Source organism: Rhyacophila brunnea, unplaced genomic scaffold (genome assembly GCF_057557595.1).
Source record: "Rhyacophila brunnea isolate RB1 unplaced genomic scaffold, BYU_Rbru_1.0 scaffold_9, whole genome shotgun sequence".
In the NCBI taxonomy this organism is placed as follows: domain Eukaryota; kingdom Metazoa; phylum Arthropoda; class Insecta; order Trichoptera; family Rhyacophilidae; genus Rhyacophila; species Rhyacophila brunnea.
The window spans coordinates 19,570,147-19,590,839 of record NW_028233361.1 but is presented as its reverse complement, the minus strand read 5'-3'; the positions used below and the strand labels follow the sequence as shown (position 1 = coordinate 19,590,839).

Genomic DNA, 20,693 nt, shown 5'->3' with positions numbered 1-20,693 from the left:
TAAATTTGTGACTCGTGCACGTGCTACGATTTTCTGATATTTATATTCTTTTTTTGATAACCTATCTGTTTTTATATTTTTATTTTTGAACAGCGAAAATCTATTCTTCATTTATCTTAATGTTTGCAGAGCCCAGATCCCAGTTATTTTTTGATCCAAAAATTTGTGGGTTCAGAATTAGTTTTTATATGATTTTTATCAAAAATAACATAATAATTTAGTCAAATAAGGTGTATCTTAACGATATCTTGCCTTGAAAATATAATCATTTTGAGAAATAAAAATAAAATTATTTGGATTTCGCTTTTTAATAAAAGTTATTTTTTTATATCGAGCCCATTGTCATAAATATTACGAAAACATATTTTGAATCTCACATGCAAGTACTTTTTTGATTTCTAATAGATTGTAAAGAATACGAATATCTAAAATAAAATGAAAGCAACTGTCATTGATAGCTGGGTACTCAGCGAACTTAAGCGACTTAAAATCTTTCAAATAACAATCGGATGCTGGGGTATAGAATAGAATGTTGGAAGAGCTACCAGCAGGATGGATCACATCTCCAGAAAGAAGAGAAGATGAGAAAAGCCGAGATCAAAATAGTGAGACTGCATCCCAGGTGATTTGAATATGGACGCCTAAAGTAATGAAAAAGTGGCAGCATTGAACTGTCCAGGATGTATAAAGTTTCTAAAAAATGGTAACGTCTAATAGGAAGTGATAATGAAGATTTAAGTTACGTTGTTGGGCATTGTCTGCTAAATGATTTGAAAAGTCAAAATTATCAATTATTACTTATTCTTGATTTGTATAGCTCAGCCAAACATCAAAGCGTTTTTTGTATGCAAATGTTTCTTATAAGTATACATTATAATAAAGCACGATTGAAGCTAATATGTAATATTACGCACCTAACCATTATTTTGTTTTGTTTTTATTATCATTAATATAATTATATTATCGTAGCATAAAGGTAAAACATAACATTATATTTTCGTCTACAGTTATTTAGGCATGTTTTTTTTATTAATTTTATTGATTTTTGTGTAATATTATAACTATTATAGTCAATACTATGTGGTAGGAGAACGGTTGATTTGGTGGTAATGTGTGTATGTGAAAAGTTATAATTAAAATATGTCATAATTGATTGGAGGGGGTGGAAATTTTCAACTGGAAAATCGTAATGAATTTGGAGCAACTAGGGTTTAAAATGTTGTTCTATATATGAGCATGATTAATGTTTAACCCAACATTAATTATAAGCATTTTAAAATTATTACTCTATTTGAGAAAGATATGATAATTAGATTATTTGTAAATTTTTAAACATCGTTACGTTTAACCTTTGTGACTGAGGACCGTAATAATTCATAATACTTGCATGCATAAACTTTCTATAGAGTTCTATAGCTTTTACTAAAATCAAATAATTTCACCCAAAGCATCTTCATATATTTCAACTTACGTGCGACATCATATTGTTATTACAGTAAGTATTTATACAGGCAGTCTATAAATACTAAGTATATCCAATGTTTGGCACTTAGCCGAATCCCCTATGGCATTTAGTTTGTAACTAAATCGTTGTAGGCAGTATCACCACATAGAATAGTTAGCGGCTTCAAACAAGTGGCCCTTTGGAAACAAGTTGAAAGTTGAAACGCAATGTTTTGGGTACTTGCATAATATAAGTACCACATCCACTCTATCACAAATGAACCAGCTACAAGTTTACATACTAGATTTGTCATCATGCTAAACATTCCAGTGGCAAAGACTCGATACTTAATAACTATTTAACGTATATTTTGACTTGTAAAGCAATAGTTTAATTTATTTAATGGTAATTGGTAATAGGTTTAGCATTACTAATGATATCTATGAGATTATATTCAATTGTAATTAAACCATGTTTTAAAGTTCCGAAAAATGCGAGTGCCACTCGTTGGTAAAATAAAAAAATATAATACAATTTCTTCGAGCTTTTTATTTACAAAGGCTAAGTAAGAGGTTCGGGACAATTGGTTGGATCGTTTGTTTGGTTTTTAAAATACCATATATTTAAATTTAAATCATCTTTACAACTACCAGTTTCTGCAAGTTGTATGTTCCACGGACTTGTAATGGAGGTGTTTAGTGGTCTTCAGTAGAAATGTATATGCTAGACAATAACTTGTTGTCTAGCGGCTATCTACTCGTCGAGCGACGTTCTAGCTAAATGCGACTTTAGGAGTTCACGTTACCCTGAAATCTCCAAATTTCACGAAAACCTATTAGCCATAAAATGGTGTCTAATCGCTATGCTATTTGAATTATATAGCCAAGAAACTAGTACATAATGTCTATAGTACAAATTGTTTATATATTATTTCAAATAATAATTCTTGCTACAATATGTACATATGCGTAAATATATTTAAAAAAAACTCTTAATTTATGCACATAAAGGAAATGGAAATCTGGCTACACCATACAAAATGTCAATTTAAGCACTGCAATCAGTTAATCATTCAGAGGAAAGTAGTTGATGAAAAAACACCAGAAATAAGATGAATTTCTTTGCTGAAGAATGTGCCGTGTTCGATAATAAGACGGCAATTATCGAACTATGTTGGTTTATTATTTTTATCATATCCTGTACAAAGCTTTATATACTGTTATATAAGTATTGGGTACACAAAACGTATATATAATTGAACCAACCCAGAAGTCCTTCAGAATATGACACAGGAGCTTGCAAATAAAAGCCGCATAGTAGGTTTGAAGATAAATTTCTCGAAGACAAAGTAATGATAAACTGCCTTTCTCAACCAAAAGCAATCCTCATCAATGGCACAAATAGTATCTTCAAAAGTGACCTTCCATTGTGCCTTAATAAGGGTAAAGTATTCAACCAATGTATGCTACAAGAATTTACGTATTCCTGTGAAACATCGACTTTTAATGTAAGATAAATATAAACGTTCTGAGTATTACAACGTGGCATGGGATGCATGTTGGGCATAGCGTAAAAATACTACAAAAAACTAATGTATAAAGAAGTAGATAAAAGTACGCAACGTATTAGAGATCGTTAAGTAGACAAAATGGCAATGGCTGGATAACCGCTAGGTAAATTCAATTGTGCAGTGGTACCTTAAATGACCACAATACGTGAAGGAAAAATTACTGTATCCTGTAATATTATCCTGTAATATTATTGTATCCTGTTTTTTCCATAATTTTAATATACCTATTGTATTTTAGTATGGTTGAATATTATTCTTATCTCAATGTTCATTTTTTCACGTTAAATAAATCCTTAAATAAAAATGTCCTCGTAAAGATAATATTAACATTCTTCTTGTTTTATGTTTGTACGGCACGTGTAATCTTAAATAATCTATATTATCCAATTATTGTAATAAGTCCGATTGTAAAACATACGGATTATATTATATTATAGCACTGAGTCGAATTTGTGTTTGTATTCAACTTATTTTTTGTTGAATGTTCGTTTCTCTTGATATCAATTATTTTACATCAAAGATTTCGCGATTCCAGTAATGGATCTACCCCTGTTGATGATGATGATATAAGTTGTACGATTATATGAGTGAGTTGTTGAAAATGTTTCATGATAACTACTTACTTATTCAGAATATAATCCATTCGTATTAAGTTTGGTAACTTTTGTCTGCTAGGTAATCGTCGCAAGTAGTAAACACACATATTATTATGTATAATTAACTTTGTACCATTACTCTAGATTTCAGTGACCGACCATATATTGACTGGGGATAAAACGGTTTAATCTTCTTCCTTGACTTCGTCTCGTTAATGCCTTTGACGTAATTTATTAATTGGTTTACCAATCGCTAATCATGGTCGGTCAGAATTAGATTAACGTATTAAGACTTACACAATTTATTAGATCGTGATTCAGTTTCATGGCGTATTAACTTACTAAGAAATTAACAAAATTATAATTTATCCTATAAAATCGATCGCTGTGATTTGGTATTTATTACAAAACAAACGACTAAAATACATAAAATCACCATATCTGAATAATAATAGTGGACATATTTAATTTTCGCATAAATTATGAATAAATAAAATTACAAACTCCAACAAAAAGTTTATCCGAGTATAATTCAAAATAATATTTTATATTTAATGATTGACGAAAAACTACAGTATTTATTGTAATGAAATATTTTTTTATAATATTTTACAAGTTATAGATTTGAAATAATAGTTTTTAGTAAAAAAAAATATATATTATCACTGTGTATATGTATCTCATATATGTAAAGGTTTGTTTGTATTTTTATGTTTATATTGAAATAAATACTGCCCTGCTAAGTAAAAAGATATCTCTAAATATACACCGTCAATTTAGAGAATATGTCAAAACAATCCAATAATTTTACTAATATAAGAGAAAAAGAGAAAAGGTAGTTTAAAATTTGGGTTCTCATTTCACAAAACCAAAAACGTTGTCTTTTTATTTAGCAGGGAAGAATAATCCCTAGCTATTTGCTGCCACGTACATCCACCAAACTTGATGAGTTTGTCTATCCAGCGGGGCTTGGGGAGTCCTTGTGAGCGTTTAGTACCGCTTGGGTACCACTGTATGACGGCATTTGTCCGCCCAGCGACATGTTCAGCACATTGCCATTTTATCTGCTCAGCGACCTCTATATCATCACGAGCTCCTGTCGGGATCTTTATCCATTGATTTATTTTGTGATCTTGACGCGCTATGCACAATATGCATCTTTCCATGCCACGTTACTCTTCTCATATTTTTTTGATTTCTCTTACATTAAGAATTCATGGTAAACTTTATATTTTAGTTTTAGATTAACTCACACAACATAATATTATTGTATCCTGTATTTGCCATAATTTTAATATATCTATTGTATTTTAGTATGGTTGAATATTATTCTTATCTCAATGTTCATTTTTTCACGTTAAATAAATCCTTAAATAAAAATGTTCTCGTAAAGATAATACTAACATTCTTCTTGTTTTATGTTTCTACGACACGTGTAATTTTAAATAATCTATATTATCCAATTATTGTAATAAGTCCGATTGTAAAACATACGGATTATATTATAATATAGCACTGAGTCGAATTTGTGTTTGTATTCAACTTATTTTTTGTTGAATGTTCGTTTCTCTTGATATCAATTATTTTACATCAAAGATTTCGCGATTCCAGCTTGAAGATTTCCAAGTGATAAACAAATATTTACCCAAAATCATTGAGAAGTATTTGCGAAGCTTTGCAAAAGGGATAAGAAAGCAAATTACGGCCAATCTGGAGAATAGAAGGTTGTACGTAATATTAAACGCGGCTATGTTTATTTTACTTATATATAATTTCTCAAAATAATCTTTACATTATTATGATGTATGATCTCTTCGACCAATACCCAGAGAACTGGTTTCTGATACCAAGGATTCCAGATTCAGTTATCGGCGAGGTCACAATACATTATATTGTGTGATTTATTAGTACATTTTTGTTTTATTCCAAATATTAAATAGAAAATGGGAATAACCATTTTGACACCAGCCAGTGACGTCCAAAGACAAAATTCAGCCCCATTTTTTATACAGTATTTTTTATCATCCTTTCATAACTCCAAAATCTAAAAAAATTGTTTAATGGATACATTACTAATTAAATATATAAGTACCAAAAAATCTAATTTACAATATTGCGAGTCTACGGTTTCAGATACATTTAAAAATACACCTGAAAACTTTCAAAACTCGCGAGTGACTGCAAAAATATTTGGATAAATTAATTAGGTATGTGTGTAATATAATTTGCAAATCTGTACATATCATTGCTGGCCATCAAGGAGTGGCGTCCAATGACAACGGTAGTAAACTAGGCATCGCGAAACTGACATTATCAACATACACAACCAGTGGGCCGATGGAAAGATATTTCCGTTATTACTAAGTTTTGGTACCTATTTCTATATATAACAACTGATTCTCCTCGATTTGCCGCCCTTCGAGTAACTGCGGCCCCCAAGTGACGCTCAATCTGCCTACTCCCACGAGACGTCACTACTTCGGACTATTACATCAGTTAAGGCTATCAGGCTCTATGCGGTTGGTCTTGTTACCCGTTTAACATGTGCATGTGGTAGAGAAATACAGGATGCAAAACACATCCTCTGGGAATGTCGTAAAGTGTGTACGGAAAGGGAAGAGTTGCTCAAGTCGGTCCAACTAGTACTTTGGCCCATCGGACTGTCCGACCTGTTCGCCACAAAAGCTAATTTTATTGCATTTAGAAACCCAACGGAAAATCGTTTCATTTACATTATTCGACAGATTTGTATAAGCTTTTGTTAATTTTTTTTAAGCAAGTTTTACCTCTTCATGTTCCTCTCTCCCATGGATACTCTTAATTTAAGGTAATGTAAATTCTGTCAAAGCACATTTGTGTACATGGTGACCTCAATTTTGGGTAAGGTAAGTAACTGTTCTTGAGATATTTGCAGTCGTAAAAAATACTAATGCTTCACATTCAAAAGAAGGTTACCATGATACGATTGATTACGACCGGGGGTAGTTTGGGAACCTCAATGTGTGATTAATAATTAAGCAAGCATGCTCGTTTCAATTGTATGTTTCACTACCTACCATCATTTACAAAATATTCATATTCACATAGGTAGGTACTAAAGATATTCGGAATGTTGAAAATTAACATGATATAAAAATTTGGCAACTTTATAAAGAATACTACAAGTTATTAGTTAACAATGGTAAATTCATAATTGGATTATGTAAATCACTGAATAAAATTAAAACACTTATACAGTGATATCCTATGGAGAATAAACGATCACAAGAGTGTTATAAAACTTACTAGATTTACGAAATCATCATATTAGGCAGAAGTACTTGCTAACATAGAACTAGATATCAAGAAGAGTGGAAGGTACTTTGGAATATTTTAATCCAATAATGAACATTTAAAATTATTTTATAATTATCTATTTTAAAATTGTCTATACATGTATGATTTCACTTATCTTAAAAACTTTTTTCTTGTGCCATCCTTTATCGGAAGACAGTTTAGTAGAGCTGCATGGGTACCAATCATGAATGTTCTTAATTTTAATTTAATTTATTTCACATAATAAACTAGTCAAATTACAAATTTAAAGCCTTCACATCGACTGATAAGTAGGTAGTTCGTTTTAAAAAAAACTTATAAAACTACATCTATCTAACACTTGACTTCATATAGATGGAATTTATCAATATCTATTATTACTCTCCCAAATAGTATCACCAATGGTAGGTTAGTAGTGCAACTTTGGTTATTAGGGACACATCAGTCAAAACTATCGATAATGACAGAGTTTTAATTCACACAACATAGCGTATAAAGCGTCAGAAAAAAGAGAAAAACCACAATCTCATTTTCAGAGTCTATCTCCGCCAATACATATGTACCTAATGTTTATACTTCCTTAGATAATTAGCTAGAAAATGCAGTACAAGTAAGTACTAAATTTAGTTATTCTAGTTTTCATACAATATTACCGTAACATATGTACGTAACGTATGCACAGTTGTTAGGAAATTACGGCTTTATTAATATTGCACATGGTTATTCAATTTCTTAAGCACATTGGCTGGTATGTATTTTCGGAAGTAAGCGTGTGAAGGTATGATGTGGAGATGATTGCAGAACTGAAGTATGATTATTGAGAGCGGTTGCGTGTTTATTTTACAGATTGACAAGTCCAGTTTACATAGGTACAATAATAAAAGATAATAGCGAGGAAGATATTTTTGGCGGAGGCACGATGATACAGAGTGACACTTCTCTACAAAAAAATAAAATGCGGATTAAGATATTCGTTGAATCGTGATACCTAACCTTTTTATTGAACTCATCACGATTGAATAATGCTTACAATGAGTATCCCATGCTTTCGGTAATATTAGTGAGGTAAAAGTTTTTACTTGAAATTGGTAATTAGATTCGTTTGCTAAGGATGTATGTACTAAGAAGATTTTATTTTCCGCCGTTCGCATTTCTCACTGAGTAAGCATTAACCGATACGCTGATGGCCTGTTAGTAAACAATGTATATAAAAATAATTTAATAATATTTCCGCGATTGATTTGTATGTCACGGATTATGCTGAATTCTCACAGACTCGTTGATTGCTATATTATATTAGATGTAGGTTCGCTTTCCGTTCAGAATATTTTTTTTCTTATATGCATATTTCTGAGGTATTCTAACTCTAACTTATTTATTAATTTATTGATACATAATCTCACAACCATATACTTAATATAAATATACATGCTTAACATAGTTTATTTTAAACTGGAATAGAAAGGTTGAAAAGACGAGGGATGCTGATAAATATTAAAGGATCTAAAAATAGTGTGCAATCGCATGGCAAGAATGCGCTAGCGGAAATAACGACGCCACTCGATCGACGCCGCCAACCCAAGACGTCGTCGGCACCTCGACGCTGCATGCTTTGAGAATAGAAATGCAGAAGCAGGCTCACAAGAGAGGAAATCATTGTGACAATTCCAAAGAATGCATTCTACCATAACTTCATAACTTATACGTGTCGATGCTATCACATAATATTGTACTGTTATTACAAAAGATGTACATGATCTGTGTTAGTCATGATTTAATGAGTAATATCATACTTTCCACGTAAATCTCTTAATGCATATTCATTTTTTTTATTTAAATATAAATATATAAGTATTATTATTCAAGGATTACTTGTATTTTATTATTTCAAATAAGCCGTTACATTGAGATAGATAGAGAATTAATAAACTACATAGAGAAACAGTAATAATAATAAAATTGTAAAACAAAATAAGTGACAAAAGGTGTAAAATTAAACGACATAATATATATAAACCAATAAAATAATAATTATGAAACTATTGATATACTAGGTTTCTCTAAGTAACAAATATAATGGATACCTCAAGAGTATATTAGCGACCGCAATGCCTCTTTGGATTGTTATGCTTATCCGCTGTCTCAGGACTTAGTTGAATGGCAGAATTATTTATTATATTTAATTATTTTTTTTATTTAATTATTTATAAAAAAGAGTATTACGGCATTACAGCTATTGGCCAATGCGCCATAATACATAATAAATACAAATATATAAAAATATCTTAATTACAAATAACAACTAATATAACAAGAAAGTGGAAAAGACAGCATGTGTAAATATTAAAGAAATATGATAATATATACAAAATTATTATTAGTATTAGGTATAGGTTAAAATGGTAACTACAGAAAAAATCTCTCAGTTGACGGAAAATTGTATTCTACTGATGGCATTTTGCATTGGTTCAATAGTCATAATAATAAGAATGAATACAATTTATTAAAATTAGTTAACTCAAGGTAACCGTAATTGCTTGTCATTATTTTGCGAAATTTAATACCGGCGTTGAATTTGAATGGCTCGACATATTATATCAACTCCAGTAGTTAGGCGTGAGGAGCTTATACCCGTGTTGGCCTCGTTGGTAAAGCGGCGGTTGTGGCAAGGGGTGGAGGTAGACTGTTAAGATACGGCAGAAATAGTGCACTCTAAACTTTGTCTGTCAAATGTATTTGTTAAAAATGTACATAATTTTGAAAAACAAAATATATTATAACCAATAGAAAAAATCTTTTTTGAAAAAAGTAAGCCACCTCGGCAGGGAATCGAACTCTGCATCTCTTGGGTTTACGCCCCGCATTAAATTTATCCTTTATGTTACATGATGACGTACTAATTGCGGCAAACTTTTGAACTAAGATTTCAATTAAACCTGCCTATATAGCCTGCCTATATAACCTGTCAGAGTATATAAAAGTAATTTTTTTTTTATCATGTATATATATTTATGCCTACACAATATTTTGTATTTATTGTAGTTTGGCTTAGGCAGGGCTAAAGGGGGGACATGCTCGTCGAAGGTCAAAATTGAGTTTTTATTGTATTTTCAAACCATGATCCTGGACACTCCTTAAATGTTGTAGATAATCTATTTATATAATTTTGAAGCCTTATTATCCTTTATAGTTATTTTAAACATTTGATGACTGCATAAAGTATTTTTGTTACATAAAATAGTATTCTTTTAAACCTCTCGCTCTAATGTTTTGGAATATAGTCATATTTCGGTACATAACTGTGCAGTGGTGTTAAGATTTTTTACATTTATTATTTTTTAGACGCATTTATAAAACCATTAGTATAATTTATTACGAGATAATTATGTTAACGCGCGTGTCAATATCATTTTACTCCCTACTTCAATTATAGTTTGTCAATTTATGGCTACGGCCGTATGTTGTAGCTTAACCACTGGGGAATGGCAAAAGAAATGGCGTATTTCAAAAAAACACTACCTTATTCTTAGGTCAATAATTATTATAAAGCAATCATTATTCATAAGATGTTTATCTCACTTGAATGGTCAAAGACATAGCTTATAATAAGTATCTTTAGAATCATCTTCAAATGTGTTAATCTTGCCGATTTTTTGAATAGTAAAATGCCTAATTCTTGTCAAATTTGGGATCACAGAGATTATCAATATAATTTTTTATCGTGAATATTTTACAAAAATTATCTCGTAATAAATTATAGTAATGGTTTTATAAATGCGTTTAAAAATTAATAAATGTAAAAAATCTTAACACCACTGCACAGTTATGTACTGAAATATGACTTTATTCTAAAACATTAGAGCGAGAGGTTTAAAAGAATACTATTTTATGTAACAAAAATACTTTATGCAGTCATCAAATGTTTAAAATAACTATAAAGGATAATAAGGCTTCAAAATTATATAAATAGATTATCTACAACGTTTAAGGAGTGTCCAGGATCATGGTTTGAAAATACAATAAAAACTCAATTTTGACCTGCGACGAGCACGTGGGCCGTTAATAAATTTAAAAAAACTAACCAATCCGATATGTAATAAATGTATTCTTAATTCAACAAAAACAAATAAGTATTACTGAAAAAATGTGCACAATTTTTATCGGATCGCCCACAGGCAGGGTTTATTTGAAATTTAAAAACTAACCAGCACCATCTGCAAATTGTATTCTTAGTTCAATATGAACAGATAAGTTTGACTGACAAAGCTTAGTCTGTACTATTTATGTCGGATCTTAACTGCCTACCTCCACCCCTCACCACTGATATATATATAATATATCTATATATGAACACGTAACTATACATATATATGTATATTAATTTGAAATGTGTTTTCCTAAGTGTAATATTAGTACTACTTCCCTTTTTAATATCAGTACCTTTTCCCGTCATGAATTGAGCTTAAAATTTGTGATGTTTACTTGTATTAGTACAGTATATAATATGTAGGTAAGTATATGAAAAATATATCTGCACCCTTTTCAGAATGTAAGAGTATCTAAAAGTTGCTATTTTAAGCATAATTTTACGTTAAACCTGAAACATTATCAAGATCGAATTATTTACAGCGCCATAAAATAAATTTTAGCTGAATCCCGTCTAGCCACAGTGGGATATTTTAATTATAGTTTTAATCGTGGAGCCATAATTACGTGCTTCTCAAACCTTTGCAAAATACTTTATCGTATACTAGATAGTAAAATTTTGTTTTATTCAAACCCTTATAAAACATTCTCGATACATTTAAAGAAATATTACTTAGATCAATGTATCGACTGAGGATACATAGATATTTAGTGACATGTTTCATTACCGATTTTTATTAAATCTTTAATACTTTATCTAGTGCCATAGTTAATGAGTAATGACATTTTTGTAGGGTTGTTAAATATCTAAAATTTAGATATATTATAATAAACTACGATATTTCACAGCACTTCAAATTTACAATACATGATTTTATACGCCTTAATATAATTGTGATGTTTTGACACTATTTTATTGAATGAATTTGTTATCTAGATGTGCATTATCTGTTTACCCACTGTGCATGTGCTGCACATAGTGCATGAAAATGTCGAAAGGTGAAACTGAAGTAATAAAAAAATACTTACTCAAAAAAATTGTACAAAACTTAAATCATTTCAAATTAAAATACAAAATCCGTCAAGTGCGCTCAGTCGTTTCCAGACGTTTTACTAAAGCAGTACACTTAATCAATTATAATATGTTAAACTTTGAATAAGCAGGTACACATGATGTGAGTAGATCGGAATTTTTGAAAATCTATTTGCATTCCAAAAAGGTTATCAGTTAACTGTCGAGTAGTAAACGAATTTAATACTACTAAACTTATATAATACATTATTTCATTTTGAACTAGGCAGTTGTTTCTTAATATAGGTGCTAAGAATGGTTAACCGCATAAAATTACTCGATTTTTGGTTATTTTATAAACAGGGCAATTATCAATTTAAATGATCTATTATATATTACTCCATTATATTATATATTAATGTAACATGTAACGGTACGTACGACCTATCGAGCAGTACATAGTAAAATTACCAAGTCATACGTTAAACTTAAAATAGGGTGCAAATAACTCCGGACGAACCACTTTGTACTACCTCAATTGCGAGGCTCTTAATCCAAGGCAGCCATGCCATTGTGACCTCTGTAAACTTGCCATTGGAGAGCAAGGAAGCGAGAGTTTTCGCTTCAGATGTTGTTTTAATACGCAAACGATCTAGAGTACTTCCTCCAATCACGCGAAGTAGATATTGTCTGCAAGTCACTCGGATGTGAATAAATATTATGCCTAAATAAGACTCTTTTTATATTATTTTGATAAAATGGAAAAAAAATCTAAATCTGAATTATTTTACCCGGTATTTTTTTCATTACAAACAAACAAGGGATGAGTATATTTCAGTACCGTCAATGCAATATTACCCCGGAATTTGAAATAATGGAATTAAGTTTAGAATGTTGCATGTGTTATGTAGTTTTACAATACTCGTTAGCAAAAATAATAACATTAGATACGATCTCGTGGTTTTTAAAAAACTTATTGTATAAATATCTGTAGAAAATTTACATACGAGTACCTACTGTCGAACAAGTACTTCTCGTCTACGTGCTAAAACTGTGAACTAACAATCCCTTCCAGGGCGCCTAATCACACTTTTGTTTTCAAGTGAGGAACGTTCTCAAATTTATCATTTCAATTTACGCTTCCGTGGTGTACGAATCTGTCAATTTACGTAATTTGAAACTTTTTATAATGAAATATGTCTAAAACGGTCAGGAGTGATATTAGAATTAGTATTAGTAAACGTTTGGCTTATTGCAAAGAAGACAAGTAGAAGCATGTAAAAGGTGAGCATATACAACATTTAAACATGCAACAAACAATTTAGCATGCGTTGCTGCCATGACGGATACGTCACTTGAAGTCTTCTACATGTGATTACAGCGACTTCCCGTTATCGCCAATTTCTTGTCGGACAATATATATTTTGTTTTTCCTAGTCTCCAAAATGATAAAATAAATGTTTTCAGGTAGCTAACTAAGGGCCCGGCCCAAGGGTGATTGCCGTTTTTCTAAGTCATTACTCACTGTTTATTCGTCGGTGTGAACTGTGCAAAATTACACATTTATAAAAATCAACCAGGTCAACATATTCATGCTGATAATATTAAGTTGTTGAATAACATAATATTATTGAAGATCCACACAAATTATCATGTAATTTAAGGCCTAACAGAACAACCGGCAGTGGTACTATTCTAGTATTGATATTTTACTTACCCTGAAGTGGCATGCTGATCAACCTCAGGCCAGGACAAACGTCTCCGGCAGAAGGCTAATGGTGGCTTATGCGCAGGGGTAAGGTGGTGCGGAGACGGAGACGCTGGTCCACCAGCGTTGGGTTGGTCTCTCCGAGGTTGTCTGAGAGAGCCTCCTCGAGCACCACTACCCCTTGGAAGTGGCGACGGTGCGAGACATTCAAGAGTGCGGCGACGCCCAACTAGGGCGCTTGTTCCGGGCGCCGGGACTACCTTTGGAAATCCTGAAATAAAAATAGAATTAGTATGATAATTTAAAGTATTATTCTAAAATACATAATTCAGTAGTTTTATTCACTGTAACCCTTTAGACTTTTGTTCACTTTTTTACGGACGGCAGAGGATTATAAGAGTGATATAATAATTATTGATAAGGGGAGTTTTATTTATGGTTGGAGTTCTATAAAACACATTATTTATTCAAAATAAATGACTAAGTACATTTATAATATGGTACTTTTTCACGGTTGTCATTAATTTTTAATAATTAACATACATATTGGAATGTACTCGACATTACTAAATGCCCTACGTCGTCCCGTAAAAGAAATGATCGCGTCGATCGCATTTGATGTACCTATAACTGATCTAACTGATCGAGGTAGATGAAAACGCCTTAAACATTAATCCCTTAGACGTCTTCTAATAAGTCTTTTCAATGGGTGACATAAACGGCGCGTACTTTAAAATTTGCAAAAATCAAACGAGCATTTTTAGAGCAAGTTATCCGCTTCATAATAATTGAGTTAAGAGCCCCACCGACGCATTGTCATGATGGTAACAACATTTACATAGATTTTATTAAAGGCTGCATTGTATCGGAATTTCCTGTCAAAGTTAAACCATATTCTAAAGATCTGTGTTTTACATATACGATGCCTTTATATGGTGTTATCATATATTAGGTTCTGTATCTTTCTCTGTCTGCTTTCCATTATAATTAAGTGTATAAATACGGTTGTATATATATCCTTCTCACTGTAATTACGTAGTGGAACGTCCGTTGTTAACTCTTAATATAGTAATTATAGTCCATTTTCATATTGTATATTTTATTACAGTTACTGAGGGAATATTGTCCGCGAGGATCTTGGAGAGTAACCCGTTATTTAGGTAGCATATCTTTTCCAAAACATTGAATATGTGCTGCGTATGTTTATAATTCCAATTTCCATTTCGTAGTTCAAAGGAAGCTTGAGAATAGATCAATTTTTTGGGTCCCATATCAGGTGATTTAATATAGTAGACATGTACAATGCGATCGAAAGTGAGATGGATTTTGATCGATCGCACCAAAGGCACCACATAGGAATTTAATCGTCAATATGTAAAAAAAAAAGTATACATTCAGTTTTAATATAATATGCGGTTTGAATAGGAAGCATTGACCATAACTATTTTAATTTTCTCAACTAGCTTATTCGAAAGTCGTTTTGAAATTAGTCACACCGAAGCCTAAGTAACCTCGTCATATTACGCGATTCGTATTTCACTACTCACGGCCTATCGCATCGTATCACTCAGTGATAGAAAGAGATGATGTGAATCCCCGTGTTTTAAAAATGCAATGTCCTCAATCAAATATAATTATGTTTGTTAAAGTTGAAGAATATAATATTAGGTAATATTAATACTAGATAGTAGATCACCGCTTGTTTGAATTTGATATACTTATATTATTCTAGGTTAGAAGAATTTATTTCGACTCCCTTTCTTTATGCTATATTATCTACTTATATTCATCTTATACATACGTATGTACTTTAGTTAGTTGAAGGGTGATGCAGAACCATAATTAGAAGCGTAAATCCTTAAGATATGCGCCTATATTTTAGATGCCAATATCGACAACTTAGATTATGTCGGTCGCCTACGTATAGATATATTATAATAATACTATGGTAGGCAGAAACCATTAAAAATATGGTCAAGACCATGGCCCCCACAAAGAGAGGGCTTACAGGGCTCTAGCCTATGGGCCCGGCGTCAGGGGTGGGGGGAGGCGTGGTGGGTCGACCACATAATTGAGATAAGCACCCATCTTAAAATATATGCTCGAATAGCTTAAAAAAGTCGCCTGCGGGGCTTATTACTAGGATTATTACTATTTTAAAATATATGGCTGTGCGATGCAATTATTGGTTATTATGTGTTGATACTCGACAACTCCATAATTCGATGTGTTAGTAATCGCTAAAAATACACTGAATTTTTATTGACCTCGAACATCATTTAGAAAACGCCACTGTAGAGCGTCAGACGGTCTTTAACCTTAGTGATAGGTAGGGGGCCCGCCAAAGATCCTGGCCTGGGGAAAGATTTTGGCTTCTTATTTTTTTCAAATTAGGATCATTCGATAGTTAGCGAATATAGCGAATATAACGTAACAAAGAGTTAAATAACTAATTTTATAATTCTAATTTTACATTTATATTTTATTTAACAATATTTTACAATTCGCTAAACTATTGCGTAATTGATATTAAAATACCTACCTACCAAAAGTTATTTCACTAATTAATTATCATGATTGAAAATAATTATGAAAATTCATTAAATATGAAAGCAGTTGTTATTTTAATTCACAACGTTCATTTCCACACACCAAAATCAAACCACATTAGTATACAATATATATTTTAAGCCGAATATGTTTACGCTTTTCACAATAATATTTGATATAAACTAAACTAGTTTAATAAAAGAGCCATGTCGCTAATTAGTTTCGTAATGGACATGCGCTAATTATCTATCTATACGATGATACATAACAGTAATCAATCATTTGGTCCAAACGAATTTATAACAATAGGTGTTGTTACTAATATGTCATATATGAGACTAATTAATTGAGTATCAAATATTAATTATTTATTTAATAATATGATATTTCTGTTTACGAACAGCAAGTATCAAATAATTGCGTATCTCTGAGTAAAATAATTAAAAGGAACGTAAATCTGTTATAAATCAAAACTTTTCAACAGACGAAGAAGATTGAGTTGTAGAAAATTTTGTATGCAAATTTCTGTTATCATTAGATTGAGATAAACATAAAAGACCCAACTGAAAATTTGTTAAATGGAGATATTGAGCTTCAAAGTCTGTAGATGTTTTAAGATACTTTATATAAATGTTGTGAACATGAAAACTATTAAATAATGTGACTATTATTATCATATTATGTACATTACCAGTAAAAGAATTTTAAATGGAGATATATATTTAAGACATTTATCAATAATACAGTTGGTTCCTTTTCACTTTATAACATTTTCCATACAAACGATCACTTGAAACTTTTTTGCATAAAAGAACAAACTATTTATTTATCATAAAACGACCAAGTGCAAAAAAAATATTTTTATGTTTTTAATGATTCAATAAAAAGACTGCTCAAAACCATTTACTACTTATGATACTTAATTTGATACTATGAAAGGTACTTTGGAGTTAGTTTCTTTTCCATAGACGTCGAAAATATTTTTTCCGTTAAGCAAAAAGAAAATACTTAATGTAAACAAAATAGAAACAACACCTAATTTAACTTGGTTCTCTTGAGCAAATTGATGTTCGGAATATTTTAAACTAGTTCCCTTTCATAATTCAAAATACCTAAAAACGTTTCCTTTATCTATATCTCAACTAAATTTGGAATATTCAACTTATTCTTTAAATTGTCCGAGATATCGTATTATAAAAAATGTCAGATAACGTTGTTGATATTGGTAGGCAAGATTAAGAAACGACAAGGTAAAGGAAATAAAGATTTAATATTGGCCAACAATATGAGGTTTCGAAGAACTGTGCTTAAGAGTTCAAGGCCAACATGAGTTTTTAAATAAAGAAGTCTTGTGTAATCACAAGTATAAAACCATATATTATATTAAAGGTATTACTTTACATAGTCACTGTAATATTGAATAATTTCAGCAAGCTACTACATATTTTTTAAGGATTAGATATATTATACTTTTGCCAAAAATTCTGTAAAAATCCCATATCGCTAAAATTCTAAAATCCAATCAGAATTATCTTCATCGTCAACACTAGAACTCACTGTGGGTCTTCAGTATATGAAAATTGGTTCTATTCAAGAAAATAATTTAATAATAACCAGATGCTATACCGTCTAAATTATCTGTCTGTATTTATACGGTTATAACTAAAAAAATCCTGTACCAATACAAATTTTTACTCCGATATATCAGGTTCCGAAGTTTTATATCTGAGGCCTAGTGCTAGAAGTGCCTATATCAAATATACTAATTGTTCAGTACAGGTGATTGATTATTTCTCATCAACAATTTTATTAATATTATCAACTTTGACAATACACATCGTGAAAACCTGATTATATACCTGAAGCTGAAACTGTAATACATACCTATTTTTTTTTCAAAAGTAACGCACCTTGAATAATAAATTTATCACGATTTTGAAAAGTGTTCAAATGGTAGCGGTGGTGTGGTAAGGTGAGGTGTAGATAAAAAATGGCGCACCTATATCCAATCGTTATCTATCATATTGATTTGGAAAAATTCAAATCGAAAAAGTTCATTTTTTCTTTCCGTTTCTTTGGACGCCATACATAATAATATATTTATAAAGCTGATTGCCCTTATATTGAGATATTTATAACACCTCGGATAACGTATTTGTTAGCATTAATTAGCATGACTCAAAGACGGGTCGGTAGTCTAAAAAATAAGACCATTCACCCGGATAGTGAAATATGTGAGTTAGAATCCCACTTGGTTCAATTCATTTTTTACAACGTATTTATTAGCTCGTATTCTTATTTGTCCGGTGGTTGTTTATCCAGTAGAAATCTTGCAATCGATTTTTAACTTACTTTCCGACTAGCTAGACATTTGAAACTTTTATAATATATCAGAACACGATGCCAATGCATTCTTTTAATACTTTTAGCCATCTTTAAGTGGAATTGAATTAATTTTCAGTTAATTCTGTTTTGTATGAAAAGTTATTTCGAAAGAAATCCTAATCCAATCCACTATTATCGACTGCTAAGTGGGTGGTCCTAGCAACTAAATTATTAATATATACGTGCGTTACTATGGAAATCAAAATGACATTTTAGTATTCTATATTTGTTTGTTTGTTTTTTATTTACTTCATATTAAGTACAAGTTTGAGCATATTAAGCATAATAATTTAAAAGAAAATTTAAAAACGTTGTATATAAAAAGTTCTTTTTATCTTGTAATTATTTTACTACGTATGTTTTTGAGGTTTATGAAAATAATATGAATCATTGCATAAGTAGGTATATGTTATTTAATTTATGAAAAATCTAATTATTTTATTATTATTATCAATAATAAGAATTTTAAATACTTAAATCTTGTGTGTATTCAGTATTTAATATAAAAAATACTGCTTATTAGATTACCAGACCAATTACCTGTTTTTTTTTAATATATAACAGAATAATTTGAGCTGAATTTCATACAATGAAAAGTTAAATCCAATTCATCATAGTAATTGAAATGAGATTCTCGCAAGTTAAGTTAATATGCGAGTAAGAAGAAGTACCTATGCTTTACAAATTCCTTCCCCACTCGTAATAATAATTCCATTTGCCATGTCACATTTTACGTTTCATCTCTTCGAAAACATTTCGCCAAAATTATAATATTCCAACGTGAAACAAGTTGATAAGTACCATTCAAAAGAAACTTTTCCATTCAAAGTACTATTAAATGCTACCATTATGCCTCGTAATGAGAGTTTTTTTTTCGAAAAATATACAGTAAGTCGTATAATAGTTTAATAGGGGTGGGTGTCAGGGGTGTAATAAATGACGATTAAAACTTTTGTTAAATCGTCAAAATGTTTTCATGAAATGGTGAATCATTTCCAGTTTTGTACATTAGAACTTATAACTTACTTTGAAATTAATTCTGTCTGCATAAAATTAACAGAATTAACTCAAATTTTTGTCAAAATGATGTTGTGGTTGGGTAATTGTTTGTTTTTTATAGTTTTTAACAAAACAAAAATATGATTTAAGTTTACTTCTATATTTTACAATATGAGTATTTTTTTGGGACTCGGGTTTCACTTTTCAGCATCATTGGCAAAGACACTGACAGAGAATATACTTGAGGGCTCTAGAAACAAAAAACGGCAGTATCGATTTTTTTTAAAAATAATATTGACAAGTTATTAAGAATGTCTTATTTCTCTTTTAAGGGTATAATTTATAAATCAAATGATAAATAATATTTGCATAAAAATAACATTTAGAAATACTTTTTTACAGAAGTTATAAATATTAGAAAAGAACATTTACTAAAACGGATATTGGCGTTATTGTTATTAATTTCTTGTTTATATACCAAATCAATACAATAAATTAACGTGAAAACCTTAGTATTAATTAGTAGAGAGTAAAGAAGTATTTAATATAAAAACTGATGTTGAAAACTTCGTAAAATGAGTATCACTTTGTATTCACCAGTCACAATAAAAAAATGCTTTATGAAACGTGGTTGGTACACATACTTGATAAACTCATTGTTCAAATTGAATCATAACATGGTAATATTATATTAATTATTCCTTCTGGTGGAGCCGTTTGCAGTGCATTTATGCTTTATCTCTACATAAGAATATGGTTACTTCTACATCTTATTTGATTACCTATAACTATTTTCGTCACTTTATTAATGTATTATTTGTAGAATTATGTGCATTTTCATACCATTTTTTTTTCGAGCTAGAGCCTCCTAACCATCTAATCATTAGTGGTATTTATTTTATGAGTATGATGGCATAATTAAGTAATTTCTGGGTCTCTTTTAATCTAAAAGATATTGTATCCGTTAG

The 20,693-nt window shown here is 30.6% G+C and overlaps 1 protein-coding gene across 1 annotated transcript in view; it reads right to left on the bottom strand.

Annotated features, from left to right (window-relative positions):
• Window positions 1–20,693, bottom strand: part of unc-13-4A (BAI1 associated protein 3) — a 218,672-nt gene that overhangs the window by 169,681 nt on the left and 28,298 nt on the right. The window contains exon 2 of the mRNA XM_085959557.1: window positions 13,801–14,062. Within this exon, the coding sequence (XP_085815683.1) occupies window positions 13,801–14,062 (262 nt within the window). The remainder of the gene's footprint in view (window positions 1–13,800; window positions 14,063–20,693) is intronic.